Source organism: Martes martes (genome assembly GCF_963455335.1).
Source record: "Martes martes genome assembly, chromosome: 4".
NCBI classification, from domain to species: domain Eukaryota; kingdom Metazoa; phylum Chordata; class Mammalia; order Carnivora; family Mustelidae; genus Martes; species Martes martes.
This window is the reverse complement of record NC_137891.1, coordinates 52,269,746-52,291,568: the sequence shown is the minus strand read 5'-3', so window position 1 is coordinate 52,291,568 and position 21,823 is coordinate 52,269,746. Positions and strand designations below refer to the sequence as shown.

The following is a 21,823-nucleotide window of genomic DNA, read 5'->3' as shown; positions in this document are numbered from 1 at the left end:
ACCTGCTGATTCAGGGCTTCACTTTAACAAGATACACAAGATAGTGGAGAAACACTATTTTAAATCTAAGTATCATCTGATTAATCTTTCTTCCCATCACAATTTTTCAAATATGTGAAGATGGCTATTTTATCGCCCAAGTACTTTTGCTTTTTAAAGGGTAAATATTATCATTTTTTTTCAATTGCTCCTTCCTGTAAATTCTTTTATACATTTTTTTTAAACTATAAACTGTTGTTGATGCAAATCCATCCTGATTTTTTTTAACACATATAGAATTTAAAACATGAATTTTTGTCACTGAAGTTCTTATAGATGGATGGTAATTTGAAAAAATTATGTAATTTAACCTATTTTAAAAGAATTAAAAAGAAGAAAAAAACTTGGTAAATCAGGATATTTGTGTAGTGTTTCTGAAAATAGAGAATAGTAAAATTTGCTGTGCTGATTAAATGATGCAACAATTTCGAAGTAGAAGATAGTATAAACCAGTAAATAACTATATTTATAATTTAGAAATAATTTATAAAAAACTATATATGATAAATAACTACAACCAAATTGTGCAGAGTAAGACTTTTCCCCTCCATCTATCTTTAGATATCCTTCACCCTGACATGCTGCTGGCATAGGAGCTGTGCCTTCTTTCTTCTGTGTTTTGATACAATACTCCCTCTCACTTATAGAGAGGGAGTATTTACCTTCTCTTAGTTGGTCCAAATATCATTAATTCTTTTTTTTTTAATTTATTTTATTTATTTATTTGACAGACAGAGATCACAAGCAGGCAGAGAGGCAGGCAGAGAGAGAGGAGGAAGCAGGCTCCCCGCTGAGCAGAGAGCCCGATGCGGGGCTTGATCCCAGGACCCTGGGATCATGACCTGAGCCGAAGGCAGAGGCTTTCACCCACTGAGTCACCCAGGCGCCCCCAAATATCATTAATTCTTTAAAATCCAGCTCAAATCACCCTCTAGGAAGCCTTCTCTAATTCTCCCAGTCAAAAGTTCTCTCTCTCTCTTCCTCCTCTGAAAGAGATCTAACTCTACGCACGATAGTTTTTTTGGGTGACTATTCCTCCTATTCAATTTTCTTGAATAAAGGATCAGTATCTAATACACCTTTGTGTACTATGGTACCATATATATAGTTAAGACCTAAGTAAATATTTATGGAACAGACAAAATTAATAATAAATCCTTTGATTTATTGAAATCTTGAAAATACTAAATTTTTATTCTGTTTTCTTTGTATTTTCTAAATGCATCTGAAAATAATATTATTTTAAAACTTTCAGACCAACAATCCTTAGTATCCTTTCAGTTCTTACTTTCTTTTACTTCTGCTTTGTTATAATCAGAGAGGTTATAATATTAAGAGCTGCTGGTTGTGTAATGGCAAGCTCTTAGCCAACATGAATGTTAAGAACTGTGTTGTGAAGTGTTAAGGATATAAAAAGGAAAGTGAAAGGACTGCAATTATAAATCTATAAAGAATTAATATCAAATAATTACTTGGGCATGTAAAGAAAGTAATTTTTCCATGCTGCCATTACAATTCTAGAAGGATGCTAATAGGTATATCAGCAGGTAACTTTAACTAATTGATGTTTTAAGTAGTGATTCTTTTTCTTAAGATTTATTTATTTGAGAGAGAGAGTGAGTGTGCACACGGAGGTGAGAGTCAGGGGGAGAGGGTGAGAGAGAGTCTCAAGTAGACTCTGTGCTGAGCATGGAGCCCAGAGGGGCAGGGGGCTTGATCTCACGACCCTGAGATCATGACCTGAGCTAGAACTAACTGAACCACCCAGGAGCTCCTAAGTACTGATTCTTAAATGTTGTTTTATTTTTTCAAACAGATGTGTTGAGATTTTCTCTTTCCTCCTTTTCTCCCTTAGAAGAAATTCATAAATGGCTGCTTGGCAATCCTAGACTTCCTAGATATCTCCTAATTATTTGTTTATGGTTCATAATCATCTTCCTACCCATAATTTTAATTTAGCCTTCAATGTTCTCAAATTCTACTTCCTACAGTATTGCTTCATCATTGAAAAAGGACCAATCTTCCCCTTCTCTGAGTTCCTTCTACTTTAGTAACCTGTGTCATACCAAGTGGCCATTCACAAACTCCCTTATTTTGTTCATATGGAAGCCTAATTTCTTCAAATGAATTTTAAGACCAATGAGTACATCCTCAGCTTCTTTCATATCCTTCATGGGTTGATAAAGAGCAAGTGCTTAAGATATAGATAAGTAACTTGTCTTCCCCTCCCTGCACTCAAGCTTTAAAAAAAGGTTATTAAGAAGCTTTTTAAACTGTGAAATAAATAATGGTACCCAAAACCCACAAAAAGGATAGTGGTTACCTCAGAATAAACAAGGCATAAATACTTCATTTTGAGTTCAATTTATCTAACAGTAATCCCTAAATGTTTGATGATGCAACATGACAAAAGCAAGTAGGCAAATAGTGTGAGGAGCACTACATTCTTTAATGCAATACTTCTTAGAACTTTCAATACTCTAGGAATGTCAAATGAAATCTTTTCCAATTTATTTGGCCAAGAAATCTTTGTTTCTCTGAAACACCTATTTACAAGTTGAGCAAGACCATTACCACTGTTCTAAAGTATGCAGTCTTGGGCGTGCCTGGGTGACTCAGCCAGTTGAGCATCCTGTTCCTAGTTTTGGCGCAGGTCATGATCTCTTGGGTGGTAGGGTCAAGCCTCATGTCTTGCTCCACACTTAGCAGGGAGTATGCTTGAAGATTCTCTCCCTCTGCCCCTCCCAGCCTCAAATAAATACGTAAATCTTAAAAAAAAAAAAAAAAAAGTGTACGGTCTTAGTAACAACAGGATCTTAAATGTCACTCTTATGTCTACCTTAGAGAAGAGATCTACTACCCATAATTTTTTAAAAAATAAGACAAAACTAAGATACACTTTTTTTATTTAAAAATCAAGATATCACAAAATCAGTTTATTAATGCGGTTTATATCATTTGATATTTCACCACATAAAAATAGAGTATAGTCATTTATAGAATAAAAATAATATTTTTAATACTAAGACATAAAGGTTTATAGAATAAAAGAGAAGAGAAGGGGATAAGATATGTATGTTGACTTTTTAGCTGTAAAAGTCTTCTTTTTGTATGGTTTAATATATATTTTCTTCAAACGGTTCTATGATTTTAGAGTTTGCTGGCTTTTGTTCCTGCTTTATATGTCTGAATTAACACTAACCTTTTATTTCTTTTGAGATCTAACAATTTTGGAAAGTAGGGAATACCCATGTCCCCCGCACCTAGAACACACAATCACTAAATTTTGTCATATTTGCTTCAAACTTGTTTCTTATAGATAATACAATAGCAAATATCCAGCCATTTGTTTAAGAGGTACTCTTATTGGGCACACACTTTGTGTTAGCACTGTGTTAAGTGCTGCACACTGAATGGAGAGCCAAACAGCCACATGACCTACAACTACATATGTACCTTACAACCTGGTAGGAGAAACACAATCAAATAATCAGAGAAATAGTTACAAACTGAAATGCTGAGATTAAAGTACCAACCAGCCTTTCTCAGCTGGGATTCCATGAGAGAATTAGATGCTAAGGACAATGATTTGAGGGACTATTTTCTGAATTCCCTTAAGACTGGCACATAGCTAGTACCATCCTAGAGTACAGGTGAGAAGTTAATTCATACATATAATGGGTATCTTACTTAAGGCACTAAGATTTGTCTCTCAGAACCAGCTGAGAAGGACTGGTACAGATTCTAGAAAGAACTGATCTTTGGTGGTGGTGGTGGTGGTGGTGGTGATGGTAAGTGAGGGGGTGGTAAGAAAAGCCCAAGGAAGTGAAGTCTTTAACTGAAATCTGAAGGATATATAGGCATTAACTAGGCCAGGGCTGGGTGGGGTAGTATTATGAAACACTGTCTTCCCAAGGAACAACATATTTGAAGGTCCTAAGGGACGAAGGAGCAAGGTGATTCTGGAGAATTAAAAGACCAATACAGCAGAAGTACAGAGAACGGGGTCAGGGAGAAATAATAAAATACACAGTTGGAGAGACAGGCAGGTAGGCAGGGACCAGAAAAAATGACTTCAACTGCATTAAAAAAGATCACTGTGGCTCCAATGGACTACAGAAATAAGAGTATATGAGGAGGACTAGAGGGAAACCTTCCGTAGTAATTCAGGTAAGAGATAACTGCTTAGACTAGGGTGGTAATGGCAGGAATGGAGAAAAATAGACAGATTTGAGTGGAATTTAAAATGTAAAGGAAGGGATAAGGATAGACAGGGTTGTGTCTAGGATGACTCGCAGGTTATGGGTAAATGATGCTGCTGAACACTGGGAAAAGTCTGGAGAGTAAGTTTTTACCTGGGTTTGATGTCACTTTAAGATATCTGAAGGAGATGTCAAGGAGACAAATGCATGTATGAATCTGGAATTAAGAGAAGGGGTTTAGCTTGTAGTTCCTTTCATAGAGGAAAATGAGGGGGACTGGCATAGATCTCAAGCAGTAGCCATCAAGCTTGGGAAGCACACATTAGAAAACAAGATGTATATGTATGGCACATGTGTTATGTATAACACAAGGTGATATACATAAAAGAAAGACTGAGAAAAAAAGGGATAAAAAGTGAGAAAGGATGGTTGCCTTGTTTTTCATCCTTATGTGAAAAACTGCTTCTGTGAAAAAGATAGTTATAGGTAGTTAAACAATATGCTATTGCTGCTTTGTAAATGCTCTCTACTTATATCAAAATACTTCTAATTTATCTGATAATGTAAATTCCAAAATCAGACACCCAACTGATAATAAATCATAAAGCAATTTTCTTATAAATATTTTCAGAAGCAAAAAACCATACAGATCCTGTATCTCCCTCTTTAATGGTTTTTATTTTCACACTTCACCCTCTATATACCTTAACCCAACTTCACAATCTTCACCTTTTTGCATTATTTTGGAGAAATGTAAGAAGACTACCTTCAAAATTATATAATGTTATATTAACAAAAAATCTAATATGTGGGCCACTTTGTTTAAATGATTGTTAAAACACTAAATACTGGGGGGCCTGGGTGGCTCAGTGGGTTAAGCCTCTGCCTTCGGCTCAGGTCATGATCCCAGGATCCTGGGATGGAGCCCCACCTCGGGCTCTCTGCCCAGCAGGAAGCCTGCTTCCTCCTCTCTCTCTGCTTGCCTCTCTGCCTACTTGTGATCTGTCAAATAAATAAATAAAATCTTTAAAAAAAAAAAACCTAAATACTAAAATCAAGTTTATAGTTGCATCATTGAGCATATGGTACACTCAATTTTTAACTTAAAAAAATTTTCAAAGAGTGTATACATTTATTTATTTGAGAGAGAGAGAGCGAGAGAGCATAAGCATGCATGGGGAGAGGGGCACAGGGAAGAGGGACAAGGAGACTCCTTACTGAGCAGGGAGCCAACATGGGTCTTGGTCCCAGGACTGGGAGATCATGACCTGAGCCAAAGGCAGATGTTTAACCCACTGAGCCACCCAGGAGCCCCTATTTTTTTTTTACATTGAAAAATTTTTAACTTTGCTGATTTTTTAAAAAGGTTAATACAAATCAAATGCCAAATAAAATTCTTATGGGTAAAAAGCAAGAAAATTCTAAGTAGTACCTTATTAGAGAGGACAAGTAATTATATTCCTACCCCATATTTCTGTGCTTGAATAACTATGGTTCTATATTTATTCTTTAAACAAGTTGTTTCAGTTTGTTACATACCAGTTAGCAATGTCTTTGTGAGCCACTAAATTCTGAAGAAATGCTTGTAATCCTAGTTGTCTATCTTCTAAAAAGTCAGCATTATAATTATCTTTGAACCAGCGTTTTGGTGGAAGTGCTAATCGAAAGCCTGGAAACATCTCTTTTAACTGAAAAAGAAGAAAAAAGAAAATACAATGTTCAACTCAATCATATCAATTCTATAAAATCTGTCCTGTTAACTACATGAACTTGTTCATGAAATAAGTTTAAAATAAATAATTAAATTCAGCTAAGCTTTTTATAACCTCAATTGTTTTACTTGTTGATTTCTATCAGTTGTGTATACACAGGCGTTATAGCTGCTCCATATCCTTGCCAATACTTGACATTGTCCATCCTTTCAATGTTAGCCAATCTAATGGGTATGTAGTAGTATTTCACTGTGGCTTTAATATGCATTTCTCTGTCGACGAGTGATGTTAACTATTTTCTTATGGGCTTTTTTTGTATCTGCATATCTTTGGTGAATTATCTATTCAACTCTTCTAACACCTCCACTTAAAAAAATTGGTTTATCTATTTATTATTAAGCTGCAAAAGTTCTTTATATATTCTGGATACAAGTCCTCTGTCAGATATGAATACAACAAAGATTTTCTCCCAGACTGTGGTCTGACTTTTATACACATTTTCTGATTCTTGCAACTAAAACCAGGTGATAGGTTGAGCTCTTTCTGGTACCTAGAACACTGACATAGATATTTATTAATTTTAAAGTGCCCAACTTGGAATATGTAGGCGATATTTGCTAACTTAAATTACTACTAACAACTTTCTTTAAAAGTTTAAGAGTTATCTAAATCCCAACTTGCCGAAGATAAGAAATATTATAGTAATATTAAGACGAGTCTACGGAGGTAAAGAGAAGTAAACATTAATTAATAACTAAGCCCTGAAAAGAAAAATAGCAAGTCATAAAGGATTAAAATAGCTCTAGGGGCACCTGGGTGGCTCAGTGGGTTAAAGCCTCTGCCTTCAGCTCAGGTCATGACTCGAGGGTCCTGGGATCGAGCCCCACATAGGGCTCTCTGCTCAGCAGGGAGCCTGCTTCCCTTCCTCTCTCTGCCTGCCTCTCTGCCTACCTGTGATCTCTGTCAGATAAATAAATAAAATCTTAAAAAAAAAAAAGCTCTAAATTGAAACTGTTAGAAATTAGTCTTCATGAATAAAAACTGTAACAATTTCATAAGCAAGAATTCCACTTAAGTATCTGGTAACTTCATAAATTACTTTGATCTTATTTAATTATTAAAAAAAGTCAATGGAAGTACAGAATTACAGGTTTTTAATTCATCAGTATAATAGTAAGAACTCAGGAACAGTAAATAAATTCATATTTAATGATGGAAATACATTACAAATAATACTTTAAGTATTTTGGCATACTACAAAAAGTCATATTGATAATACCTAAATAAACGATAAAACAGTTTAGCATTTTATATTTTACCTTTCATTCAAATTGAGGTTTTTCAAAATGGCATAAATTTTTTGGCAGCCAGGCAATTGCAAAATCACATAGATGGGGTTTCTTACCACCAAAAATGCTAAGAATATACTAACTTTAGAAGTTTTGAGGGTGAAGATGGCAGATGGGAGAAAACAGGATCAGTCAAGTTTCCTCCACTAAACACCTGTCAAAATTAGGGAGTGATTTCTGATTCAAGGACAGAATCCAAGGTTACTTAGCCTCTGAGAAACATCATAAACTACTTGTTTCTTTTGGAGAAATGCTCCTGGTTTCTAAAATACTGCCCCACTCATCTGCCTCAGTTGACTTCCCTCTAGCTCTGTGACCACCTCAGCTCTTTATTATATTCTTACTGCAATTTACTGAGTCAGTTCCCTATCAATTCCCCAGTTTAGGTTGGTTCTCATTTTTAACTATTAAAAACAAATTAAAATACAAAGAAAATAACAATGAATAAAACACAGTGAAAAGTGTCCTTAGAGCGAAATATTGTCTATATCCATGATTTCTTATTTCGGATAAATCCCAGAAATGTGATTATTATGTCAAAATTATGCACAACTTTAGGAAGCTGTGTACCCTAGGAAGATTCCAACAATGGAAAATACCACTTAAATGTCTGTTAACTTGATGGGTGAAAAATAGTTTCTTAATTTTCCTTTGAGTCCTTGTGATACCAAATGTTTTCCAAATTTACTGGTCATTTATATTTCTTCTGTGGTTTCCCTTGTTCACATCATTTGTAGTATTTTCTACTTTTGGGTTTACTTTGTAATTTAAGAGTTTTTAATATATTGACTTAAAAAAATTTTTTTTAAAGATTTTTATTTATTCATTTGACAGAGAGAGATCACAAGTAGGCAGAGAGGTAGGCAGAGAGAGAGAAGGGGGGAAGCAGGCTCCCTGCTGAGCAGAGAGCCCGATGCAGGACTCGATCCCAGGACCCTGAGATCATGACCTGAGCCGAAGGCAGAGGCTTAACCCACTGAGCCACCCAGGAGTCTCAATATATTGATTTTTAAAAAACTGAAACAAAATTTCTGTATAATAAAATTTATTTATTTTAATATATTGAGGATTTTTATTATTATTCTTTGTTTCATATGTGCAGTAAGCAGAATTCTAGATGGCCCCATGATCTTTGTCCCTGGTATTGCTTCTGTGATTTTGTTCTGTCCCATAAAAGAGATTATGCGGATGTAATTAGGGTTACTTTTGATTTGGCTTTAAGATGGGGAGATTATCTTGGTGAGTCTAATCTTATCATGAACCCTTTAAAAGTCTAGCTTTCTCCCTAGCTGGTGGCAGATGAGAAAGTCAGAGATTCAAAGCACAAAAAAGGACCTGCAACTGCTGACTTTAAAGATGGAGGGGCCATGTGCAAAGACTGGACAGTACTCTATGAACTAAGAACAACCTCTGGCTGATAACCAGCAAGGAAATGGGACCTTGGTCTTACAAGAAACTGAACTCTGCCAACAACTTAAATGAGCCCAAACCTGATACCTTCTCAGAGCTTTCTGAGAAGAGCCCGATCTAGCCAACAGCTTGACTTTGATCTTATCTAACCCTCAGTGGTAAACCCAGCTGAGACCACCTAAATCACTAAATAAACAGGTATGTTTTAAGTCACAAAGTTCGTGGTAATTTGTTAAACAGCAATAGAAACTAATACAATATGTTAGAAATATTTTTTGTTGTTCATTTTCTTATAGTCATATGATTTAGGGGCTCTTATATACATCTTTTTAAAACTCACAAGACTATATAATCATTTATATTTCTGTTAGCAGTTTTAAGATTTTCACATTTTTATACTAAAAAATTTTTTTTTCTAAAAAAGGGAAGTTATGTATAGAGATGGGTATTTAGGCTATTAAAATGAAATAAAATAGTTAATTTTCTTAGGAGTGGCAAAATTTGACTTCACTCAAACAACAAGGAGGAAAACCCACAAATATTTAACAGTGGAACTGTCAGGAGCAGATAATAAATTGAACAGATAATAATTTGAAACTAGAAAGTCCATTTTAGATTTATTAAAGTACTTACTTTATCATTAAGTCTAGAGAAGTCAGTATACCTTCTGAAAACTACCCAACTTTCTTCTGGGGTCTTCTTAACTAGTATTTTATATACCTATGCAGAAAGAGGGGGAGAGAGAGAGGTGAAAAAAAATGTCTATAAAGATATTTAAAATATTTTCAAAGCTTTTTCAAATTTCAAATTTTTTCAAATATTTTCAAAAACTTTTACTTGACAACACAGGTCATAACAATTAATATGTAAAAAATATCAGAAACCATCTGGAATATCAAATGTACAAATAATCAATGTAGATACCAAAAGCAAGATTTGTTTCTTAAGAAACATTACTATGACAAATTTGCGACAAAATGCTTTTTTGGCACATACTAATAATAAATGAACTCATCAGTTCCAAATATATTTTATGTTAAATATTTAAATATTAAATATTTAAAATATTTATGTTAAATATTTAAAATTGATGAAAGAATCACACTTAAAAAGCTCTTGTCCTATACAATCAATTTAATTTCGAAACTCAATACTATCACACAAAGTTTTTGAATAAATTTAATGTTGTTTTATTCTTCAAGGCTATAATACAGCTAAAAACTATCCATATTCGATAAAAGTTTACACTTCTATACTTATGCACAATTATCTAGGCTTTAAATAAAAAACCTTGGTTGAAGCAAGTCAATATTTTAAAAAGCATACAATAAGAAAACTAGATTCTATTTTTCTTAAATATAATTTTAGAGTTTATTATGGGGAACTACTATTTCTGACAGACTCTCAGTGAACCATCTCCTGGTAGTTTTGGTACAGTGTTTTGGGCTAAACTAAATACAAGACACATAGGAAATAGTCAATAACCATTTGCTGAACAAGTGAAACTTAAAAATGAGTTAAGTTTTTTTTTTTTTTTTTTTGAAGTCAGCTGTGCAGTAACTTTCAATTGCAGCTCTGGCGCTGCCCTCTAGCCACAAGGGGCTACTGTACACTTGAAATGTGACAAGTCCTAACTGACAGGTGCTGTGAGTGTAAGTACACACTGGATTTCAAAGACCTTGAACAAAAAAAAAAGATGTAAAAATACTTCACTAAAATGGTTTTGGATTAAATAAAATATATTATTAAGTATAATTTCATCTGCTTCTTTTCACTTTTTATAACATGGCTACTAGGAAATTTTAAATTACAAATCTGACTCACATTTGTGGCTCACCTAGTCTTACTGGATGCTCTAGAGAAAACTCATTGTTTAGGGACTAGATATCCTTATTTTATTTTTCTCCCTTACAGATCTCTCTTCCAGCTTTTAAAGGGGAGAATCAGCAAGAATTAAGGATGACTCCTTTAGTTTTGAAGTAAAAATAAATAATTCATCTTTTTAACATAAAAAGAATGAGGAAGATTATTTGGATACCCACTAAAGTCTGCAGAAAGTCCTTATTTAAGATAATTGTAAAGGTGATACTCGCGAAACATTTCTTTTTAGGAGTTACTAATTGAAACAAAAGGGATAACCTGAGTTCAAAACTTTTCTGAGTATGAATAACTGATGCATAATAAAAGTCAACTTCATATGATAATAAGGTTTATCTACATAATCCATATTGACTTTATTCTCCTGTTTTAAAAAATGAATCTTCAAGTTTTTCTCCACAGTGGCCCCTGAGAACTCCTATTTCTCTAGGAAAGACAAAGTACAGGTTTTTGTGTTTCATCTTCTCTAGAAAGCTCTCCTATGTTTCTATTTGTGTAAGTAGGGCCTTCGTGGAAAGTTTATGGACACTACTGATCATTCCCTCTTCTTTTTTTTTTTTTTTTTTAAATTTTGTTTATTTATTTGACAGAGAGAGAGATCACAAGTAGGCAGAGAGGCAGACAGAGAGAGGGGGAAGCAGGCTCCCCGCTAAGCAGAGAGCCCGATGTGGGGCTCGATCCCAGGACCATGACCTGAAACGAAAGCAGAGGCTTTAACCTACTGAGGCACCCAGGCGCCCCTGATCATTCCCTCTTCTATGTTCTAGCAGCAGTTACTCTTTACTAGAAACTTAGTATATACTACTTTGTGCTTTTTATATAGTCCTTATTTTAGGATTTTAGATAAATTATGCGGGAGCATATACCTAATTACAGAATACATACAGAGAAGCACAAAAATCATAAGTATACAACTTGATGAACTGTCACAAAACAAACACACTCATGTAACTAGTACCAAGCACAAGAAACAAAGCATTACCAATTGAAGCAGCCTACCTCATGGCTCCTTTCCAATCTGACTTATCACCTCTCCTAGTCACTTTTGTTCTTAAACACTTTTCAAAGGCTTGACACACTACTGACAAGAACTTACCAGTCATTCCTAATATTTTCTTCAGTTAAGAGCTCAATTCAAAGAAATATATCTAGGAAAAGTTATCTTACAAACCTAAGACTGCCAAGCTCGTATATCCAGCTCAGACCTCTCCCCTAAACTCAACTTTATTTATATACGTATACATAATACATATGCCTGTGGACATACATCCACATATACACACACACACCTAACAGCTCCATTTTCATGTCTACTAGATATCTCAAGTTTAGCATGTCCAAAAACAAATCCTGATCTTGCCCTTAAAACCTGCCATCTAATTAAACAGCAACCCTAGTGTTGACCCAAATGCTTCGGGATGATCTTTGATTTCTCTTTATTCCACATCTCAAGTTTCTACCTTCAAAACATACCCAGAATCTGATCACTGCTTGGGACTTCTTCCACCTCCCTGTCTATACCACCATCATGTCTTCCGTGGATTACTGCAAGAACTTGATACCTCCTGTTTCCATTCTTTCCTCCACAAAATCTAGTCTTAACTCAGCAACCAGAGGAACCTTTAAACATTAAGTCAGATCATGTTACACTTCCTTTAAAACCTTTTCAAAGATTCCCATCTTGGGCAGAGTAAAATCTAATGGCCTTACAATGGCCTACATGCTCTACTTGATCTGTCTCTCCTTTGTCTTTACCTGTTATTTCAGTTCCTGCATCTCTCCCCATGGCTTCTTTTGCTGTCAGCCACAAGGGCCTCTGCAGCTGTCTCATCTGTCAGGAACGTTTGTTCCCCAGATATTCTCATGGCTCACTGCCTCTTAGTGAGGCCATAAATGACAATGTGATTTAAATTTCAACTCCGGTTGTGGGGAAACTATCTCCCTTCACTCTTTTATTTCTCTTTATACCACTTAGCACCATATGACATACCACATTTTAAAATGCTTACTTACCTATCATTCATTCATTTGAATTGCTGTACTACTATCACTGAAAGAGTGCATTACACACAGTAGGTACCCCTAACATGAATTAAATGAATTAAAATAACTTTATACCCATTATTTATGTCTTCCTCCAAAGTGTTTTTAAAGACTTCATGTATTGCTGCCTTAAATTTGCCTATGAACTTGTATTTTCACACACATCATTTCAATGAATGCTCGTCCAGCATAAGGTAGGTCAATGTAAGAAAATGGGCCACTGGTTTATCATCATTTCCAAAAAAAGTCAGGTCCGTGTAAATTTCCTATCACATCATCAGTCTTATGATAATTTAACTCTAAAGATTGTCTCTCTTCATAAATTATCTCAATACTGATGTACACAGACATAAAAATCATCAACAAAATATTAACAAATTGCATTCAACAACACATTATGAGGATCACTCACCATAACCAAGTGAGATTTATTTTGGGGATTCAAGAATGGTTCAGTAATTGCAAATCATGATATATCACATCGACAACATGAAGGATAAAAATCATATGATCACTTCAGTAGAGGCAAAAAAGCATCCCACAAAATTCAACATCTATTCATGATAAAAATTCTCAACAAAACAGGTTTAGAATAAATATACCTCAACATAATAAAGGTCACATCTGAAAAACCCACAGATAACATCATACTCAATGGTGAAAAACTGAGAGCTTCTCCTTTATCAGGAACAAGACAAAAATGCCTACTCCTGTCACCTTCATTCAACAAAGTACTAGAAGTACTAGCCACAGCAATCATACAAGAAAAAGAAACAATGGAGGGTGCCTGGGTGGCTCAGTGGGTTAAGCCTCTGCCTTTGGCTTGGGTCATGATCTCAGGGTCCTGGGACTGAGCCCCGAATAGGGCTCTCTGCTCAGCAGGGAGCCTGTTTCCCCCTCTCTCTCTCCTGCCTCTCTTCCTACTTGTGATCTCTGTCTGTCAAATAAATAAATAAAATCTTTAAAAAACAAAAAAAAGAAACAATGGTAAGGAAGACGTTAAACTGTCACTATTTGCAGATGTCATGATATGGTATGCAGAAAACCTTAAAGATTCTACCATAGTAATAAACTTCCACCAGAAGTAATAAACAAATCCCATAAAGTTGCAGGATACAAAATTAATACATAGGAAACTGAATTTTTTTGGTTGTGTTTCTATAAACTAATAGCAAAAGAGCAGAGAGAGAAATTAAGAAAATATTTCTGTTTATAATTGTGCCAAACAGAATAAAATACCTTGGAATAAACTTAAGAAGGAAGTGAGAGACTTGTACTCTGAAAACTATAAAACACTGATGAAAGAAATTGAAAAAAATGCCAATAAATGGACAGATATTCCATGCTCACGGATTGGAAGAATTAATGGTGTTAAAATGTCCATACAACCTAAAGCAATCTACAGATTCAGTGCAATTCCTATCAAAATACCAATAGCATTTTCCACAGAAGTAGACCAAATAATCGTAAAATTTGTTTGGAATCACGAAAGATCCTGCATGGCCACAGCATCTTGAGAAAGAAAAAACCTGGAGGTATCACAATCCCAGATTTCAAGGTATACCACAAAGCTGTACCAATCAAAACAAAAGGTACTGGCACAAAAATACACACATAAATCAATGGAACAGAACAGAAAGCCCAGAAATAAACCCACGCTTATACAGTCAATTAGTCTGTAACAAAGGAGGCAAGAATATACAATGGGAAAAAGTCTCTTCAATAAACGGTGCTGGGAAAACTGGACAGCAACATGTAAAAGAATGAAACTGTATCACTTTCTAATACCTTACACAAAAATAAACTCAAAAGGGATTAAAGACCTAAATGTGAGACCTGAAACCATAAAAAAAGAGAACACATGCAGTAATTTTTTTTCACATCAGCCTTAGCAACATTCTTCTAGATAAGTCTCCCAAGGCAAGGGAAATAAAAGCTAAAATAAGCTATTGGGACTACATAAAAATAAGAAGCTTTTGCAAAGCAAAGGAAACCATTAAAAAAAAAACACTAAAAGCAACCTACTGAATGGGAGAAGATATTTGCAAATGATATATTTGATAAGGGGTTAATATCCAAAATATGTAAAAAGCTTATACAATTCCACACAAAGAAAACCCACAAATAAATGCAATTAAAAATGAGCAGAGTACCTGAATAAAGATTTTTCCAAAGAAGACATACAGATGGCCAACAGACACAAGAAAAGATGTTCAACATCACTAACTATCAGGGAGATACAGAGCATAACCAGAATGAGATATCACATTATATCTATCAGGGTTGCTAAAATAAAAAAGAAGAAATAACAAGTATTACCAAAGATGTGGAGAAAAAGGAACTCCTATACACTATTGGTGGGAACATAAACTGATGCATCCACTGATGTAAACAGTATGACGTTTCCTCAAAAAATTAAAAATAGAATTATCATATGATCCAGTCATTCTACTACTGGGTATTTACCCAAGGAAAATGAAAACACTAATTCAAAAAGATATTTGCACCTCTAGGTTTCCTGCAGCATTATTTGTAATAGCTAAGATATGGAAGCAACCTAAGTGTCCAGTGATAGATGAACGGATAAAGATGTGGTAGGTACACACACACACACACAATATGGAGAACCATGCAATGACAAAAAAGGATGAGATCATGCCATTCGCAATGACAATGATGAACATAGAGGGTACTATGCCAAGTGAAATAAGTCAGACTGAAAAAGACAAATAGCATATGATTTTACTCACATGTGGAATTTAAAAAACAAAATGAATAAACAAAAAGCAGAATCAGATCTGTAAATACAGGGAACAAACTGGTGGCTATCAGAGGAAGGAGGGTGGGAAAGTACAAAATGGGTGAAGGGGAGTGGGAGATACAGGTCTTCAGTTATGGATGAGTAAGTCAAAGGGAAAAAGGTACAGCGTAGGGAAAATAGTCAATGACACTGCAATAGCGTTTTGTGGTGACAAAGGGTAGCTACACTTATGGTGAGTGAGCATTGCATAATGTATAGAGAAGTAGAATCACTATGTTGAATGCCTAAAACAAATGTAACATTGTTGTCAAATATACTCAGATAAAAAACTTTTTATAAAAATTAAACATTTCCCCTAACAACAAAAATTATCTCAACAATTTTTTTCTCAGAGGTCGTTCTATACTGTTGTAGGTTTACAGCATGAAATGTTGAAGTCAACATAAAAACTTTACATCAAGAAAATCTAAGAGGAAGAACTATTCCAATTATAAGTGTATTGAGCAGGTCTCCGGATACATAAACTCACACTGATACACAAGACCAAAATATATAAACTAGCAATGGGTAAACAGAAATCAGAACAAGGTATCAAGAACATCAAACCACATACATGGAAATAAATCTAACTAGGGGGTGCCTGACTGGCTCAGTTAGTAGCGCATGCTTCTCTTGATCTCAGGGTCATGAGTTCAAGCCCCACTTGGGTATAGAGATTACTTCAAACAAACAAACAAACAAACAAACAAAAACCTCTAACTAAAACCCCTAAGATTTCTGCTCTGAAAACGATAAAAGGAAGTTAAAGATTTCAGTAAGTGGATTAGGTTTAGATTCAGAGACTCAGTATTGTAAAGATGTCAGATCTCTTTATAGTCTATAGATTCAATACAATCCCAGAACAGGGTAAAGGATAGCCAAGACAATTCTGAAGAACGACAAAGCTAGACTACTTAAGCTAGCAAGTATCAAGGTCTCTCATAACGCATGTATAATTAAAGACAATGTGGAATTGGTAAATGAGGGAAAAATGGAACATAGGAGCAAACCCATATGTTTAAATGGTTGCCTGATCTATGACACTGGCAACAGTGCAAATGCAGAGAGAGTGGTTTTTTCAATAAAAACCTGATTACTTGATCCCATAGGGAGGGAAAAAAAGTATCTTGACCATTGTTTCACACCATGGACAGAAATAAATTCCAGATAGTTTACAGATCTAAATGTGAGAGGTCCAACAATAAAGCTTTTAGAAGAAAACATAGGACAACATCTCTGCAAGCTGGGAGTAGGCAGACTTTAAAAAGTGCTAACCATAAGAGAAAAAAATAAATTGGACTATAGTAAAACTACGAATTTTTGTCTGTCTAATGCATCACTAAGAAAGTGAAAAGGCAAGCCACAGAGATGATCACACATAGTGACAAAACTGGAAGCAGAGTTCCCTATGGGCATAGAAACTGGACACAAGGAGTAGCCATCTTCTTTTAGCCTTTGCAAAAACCTGCACATTTGCCTCTATTATCATAGACAGAACAGTCACAATGTATGCTCTAACAAAGAACTTGTTCAAAATGCACAGAAAACTATAAATCAAAGTGGAAAAAATTTTTCCAAAGAAAAATGAATAAAGGTCTTGAACAGACCCTTCACAAAAGAGAATATCCATTGGCCAAAAAAGTCTTCAATTTAATTAGTCATTAAGAATGCAAATGAAGACCACAATGTGATATTACTCTTCCCACTGGGATAGCATAAAATAATAGTGAAAAAGATGAAAAAAATACCACATGTTGAGAAGGTGTGGAGTAACTGGAACTCTCCTACACTGCTTAAAGTAGTATAAACTAGTACAACTACTCTGGTACACTGTTCATCAATATCTTTTAAAGCTAGGCATATGATCTAGCAATTTTACTCCTACGCAGATGTAAAACAGAAACGTTTTAATGTGTTTAATGAGCAGTAAGTACCAAAAGGTTCACAGTAGTACCATTTGTAACAGCCCCAAACTAGAAATTAACCATATGCTCTTCAACAGTACAATGGATAAAAATAAACTGTAGTATATTCACATAAAGGAATACTATCAGTAATAAAAATGAGCTTTTACATGCAAGATTAAGGATGGATCTTACAAACACAATGCTGAAGAGAACACACCCAAAAGAGTACATATTCTGTATTTCCATTTGCATAAAGTAGAAAAATAGGCAAAATTAATGTAGGCTATCATGAGGGTGGGTATTGACTGACAGAGAACCTGGTTGGGGGTTGCTTTTTGGATCCTGGTAATGTTTTGTTTCTTGATTTGTGTGCTGGTTTCAAGTAAAATGAAGTTTACTACAGCATGACAGAATTTAGAGGTGTAAAACTTACTTGAATTTTATGTTCAAGAAATTATAAGTACAGGTAACAATTTAACCCAGGTATAGAACATAGGTTAGTCAATTTTTCACTTTCTACTGATATAGAGCAGAAGTCAATACTCACAGTAAATTTAGCTCTTTCTTCCATCACTTCATAACCCAGTATAGTAGGTGTAGAAGGTCTATCTTCCAAATATACTGTTTCAGGATTTTGTTCTTCACTTTCTCTTGGTCTAGCAGAATACTCAATGGAAGAATCTGCACCTGTAAATTTAGTCCTAATGAGGGGACTGCTACAGACAGATGAAGTACTATCCATTTGATCGGGTACACTTGTCTGTTTAAAATTACCCATATTTGAGTCCTCTAACTGGCCTTTGGAAGAGTTTGAGCTTGTTGAGATACTCCCAAAAGAAGAACTTCTTTGGTTTCTGTTGGCTGTAAAACTGGAAGCAGAGTTCCCTATGGGCATAGGAACTGGGACATAAGGAGTTGCCATCTTCTTTTAGACTTTGCAATAAACCTGCACAATGCTGAGTCCAAACACTTAGAGAACTAATATGAAATCCATTATTTTCTTCTTAGGAATTCACTATCTAAAAATGAGAAGAACATATTGAAAGGTTAGTCTGTAATTTGGAGCATTATCCAAAAAAAACTGTGAATGTTCACATCCATTTCTTTTGATTTTGTGACACTCCATTACTTCATTTGGAATGAAAACACACCTCAAATCACTGCATTTAATCCCAAGATACCATCTCTAAGGATTTCCATTTGCAAGATAAAGAGAGCAGAACTATTCCACACTCTTTCTTGACCTTCATATTACATGTCATCCTTTTTAATCTCCACTTTCTTTCCTTGTGATAGATTTCTGTAATGTTCATTTGAAACCGATTTCACCTACACAGAAGAACTGGGAACGGAAGAGTGGTAAAGACCTTTCTGAAGCTTTATTGTCTACTCTGGTCCTGACAGTTCCACATACTGTACAAGAGGAGGGAAAGAGGAAGAAAAGAAAAGGAGAATTATTCACATTTCCTTTTGATTTAATCAGTGAAACTCTAAAGAATTACTCAGAGTAATAACTGAACAATAAGATTAGATGCTACAAGGTAAATATCAACTATTCTTAAGGTAACCATTTATTAAACCTAGGACCAAATGTACTTGGAAAAAAAAAGGGGTCAAATTAAATTAGTCAAATAAGACCCAAACTTACATTCAACAAGATGAGATGATTGAAAGTTAAAATGTTCTTCACAGTTTCCAGATCATCAGTAATCCTGCTATGCCAGAAACTGAAGGAACTTAACAAATCCTTATAACTCATACGCAGTAATCACTGTTGTCAAAAGGACTGGTTTATCTTGACTCAGAATCTCACAGTTATACAATGAACGGGTTTCCTACTAAGGGTTAAATAATAAATAATGAACTGAGAAGCTGTAATAACTATAGACCTGTGAAATGACACATAACAAGGGGTCTGCCTATCTTAACCACATCTAGGCAACTCCGCTGGTGAGAAAGGTAGAAAGAGAGCCACAGGACTTGGAAAGATGCTTACGTAAGGTTTTTAATCCAGCACGTGGCTCTGGGCAACCTTCCTCATCATCAAAGATTCACGAAACTTGAACTGCTGATTCACCACTCCTCAGTTCTGCTTGATGGCCTCCCCCCAAAAGTAGTAAATAAAAGTCTGAAATCTTATCCTTTCCAAGGCCTGTGGGATACTCCTGCCCCTTGCCACCCAACTACCTGAGGCCCTGAGGCTGGGGAGAGAGGACGACCATCAATACAATCACTGACGCGCAAAGTGGTGAGCGCTACCCAAACTTCAAGAAAATAAATGTATTGGGATCATTCACAGCGTCTTCACTTTTGCCTCAGCATAGAGATGCTCCAAGGGCTAACATAGTGTTACACTGGAAAACCTCGGTCAGGTGTGGTGGCCCGAGCCTGAGCCACACGGTAGGAGAGAGAAGTGGGTAGCGAGAGAAAAGTGGAGAAACCCAGGCGCAGCTCGACCCTAGGAGTGCCTGGTCCGTACCAGAGCAGGCCACGGGTCTTCGGCTCACTGGACCGAGAAACCCACTGCTCCCGGGGCTCCCCGGGGCCCCAAGACGGTGCCACCTCCGCCGCCCGGTGAGAGGCCAGCGCCTCCCACACGAACGGCGGAGTCTGCGGTGGCCTAAGGATGGCCCGGAGGCTCCCGCGGCGCCCCTCCACCCTCCGGTGGAGTCCGCCCGCCGCCCGCCAGCCACGGGGTCGCAGGTGTCACTCGCATGAGCGCCCAGGACAGCGCCCGCTGCGTTCTCCCTACCTCAGCCCACTCCGCGATCCCGTTTGAGCGAACTTCCCTGAGACGGTTACATCCGACCCTCCTTAACCGCAGCTTTTCGTCTCCACCCACAGGACCAAGAAGCCTCACGTGACTTTCCGCCCCCAAAGCAGCTGCTCCCAGCCTCTGCCGGGCTCTACCCTGGCCGCCCGGCCCAGGATCCTAGCGAGGTGGAGGGTGGGGCCAAACCCGGCCGCCTCTCCAGGAAGTGACGTCACGCTAAGGCGCTATTCCCGCCTCCTTCGTAATCCCCCACCCCCCACCCCAGAGGTCGGGACAGGAGTTCCCCGGACGGGGCTCGTTGGCAGCTGGGTTGGACATAGTTTTGTGGTAAGCATCCCACCTTCTCTGCCCTGGGCTTATTTTTGTAAACTAACTTTGAGAAATGGAGGTTAGGACTCTCAGTTTGTCGCACAGGTGATCTGAAGATTACAGTTCCGAGGAGGAACTACAGCCAGCATTGGTCCAGGCTCCTGCTTTGCATCATGGGACTTGTAGTCATCACTCACATGCTTGGGCTGGCTCTAATAGGTTATAGATTGTTTTCTAGAATTAGTAGCGCTTTAAGGGATGACAATCGATTCTAAGAGTGGGAAGATGGAACACCGCACTTAAGCTTATTCGCCCTATCATTGAAAGATAATTGAAATTATTGAGGGGTTTTGTGTTTTTACAGTCCAGGGAGCAGTTTTAATCTCAAATGATACATGAGGCTTGTTAGACTTGGACATCTGAAGACCTGTAAAGTTATCGGGAAAGCTGTTTTTTGATAGTCAAGTACCAAAATTCAGACCAGTTCACAGGGTTGCTTATCATTAGAATTGTGCATTTTGATTTAAAGATTATTCCATGATTTCTAGGCTTTGGAACATTACGAAGACTGGGAAAAAATTGATAGCTGTGATTTCAAAATGAGCATAGGAAAATAATCTGGTTTGTGGCATAATAATGCTTTTGATTGATGGTATTGCCCTTCTTGTGTGATTGAGACATAAAAAGGGAATTCTGTGGAAACAGTACACTAAAACATGAGTTTTCTGTTCAGAGTTGGCAGTCTTGACCTTGAAGTGGCAGTTATAGCCATGAGTTCTGTAAGTGAATAAGGATATAGAGAGAAAAGAAAGGAAAAAGATTTGCCTTGGAGTATTTCCTTCACCTGTGGGCAGGGCTGCAGATGGTAGCAAAAGATACTTATAATGAGAAAATCCAAAATCCAAAATCAATCCAAAACCAAGGTAAATTAAACTTTCAGAAGACAAAAGTGTACAAATACCACAGTTAGGAGGAGGAAGGATTCAGGAAAGTTGAAATTGTCCAAGAAGAACTTCCTACACAAATTATTGAAAGGAACACACAAGATATAGATACTATATGTATTCTTTATCTTGCAGACTATTGATTCGATTTTTTAAAGTTGAGGTATAATTTACATATTATATTACATTAGCTTTAAGTGTGCAACATAGTTATTTGACATTTGTATATACTGAGAAAATGGTTGCTACAATAAATCTAGTTAACATCTGTCATGATACATAGTTCCAGAAGTTTTTTCATGTCATGAGGACATTGATACTTATTTTCTTGCAATTTTCAGATATTTAATCAATACAGTATTATTAACTATAATTGCCATCCTTTACATTATATCCTTGTGATTTACTTATTTTCGAACTAGAAGTTTGTACCTTTCAACCTGTTTATGCATTTTGC

At 36.3% G+C, this 21,823-nt stretch overlaps 1 protein-coding gene across 4 annotated transcripts in view; it reads right to left on the bottom strand.

The window, feature by feature from the left end:
- SNX16 (sorting nexin 16) overlaps nt 1-20,274 on the bottom strand; it is a 41,847-nt gene extending 21,573 nt beyond the window's left edge. Inside the window, exons 1-7 of one of the 4 annotated variants that reach the window (XM_080803200.1) lie at nt 20,093-20,266; nt 18,989-19,178; nt 18,492-18,753; nt 18,115-18,359; nt 17,888-18,027; nt 9,346-9,432; nt 5,781-5,929 (exon numbers count right to left, since the gene is read on the bottom strand). In XM_080803200.1, coding sequence (XP_080659326.1) covers nt 5,781-5,929; nt 9,346-9,432; nt 17,888-18,027; nt 18,115-18,262 — 524 coding nt within the window. In that variant the 5' untranslated portion in view covers nt 18,263-18,359; nt 18,492-18,753; nt 18,989-19,178; nt 20,093-20,266. Of the gene's footprint in view, nt 1-5,780; nt 5,930-9,345; nt 9,433-17,887; nt 18,360-18,491; nt 18,754-18,988; nt 19,179-20,092 lie in introns of all 4 variants that reach the window. The other 3 variants (XM_080803199.1, XM_080803198.1, XM_080803197.1) reach the window with 3 other exon arrangements.
- Between the last annotated feature and the right edge of the window lie 1,549 nt (nt 20,275-21,823).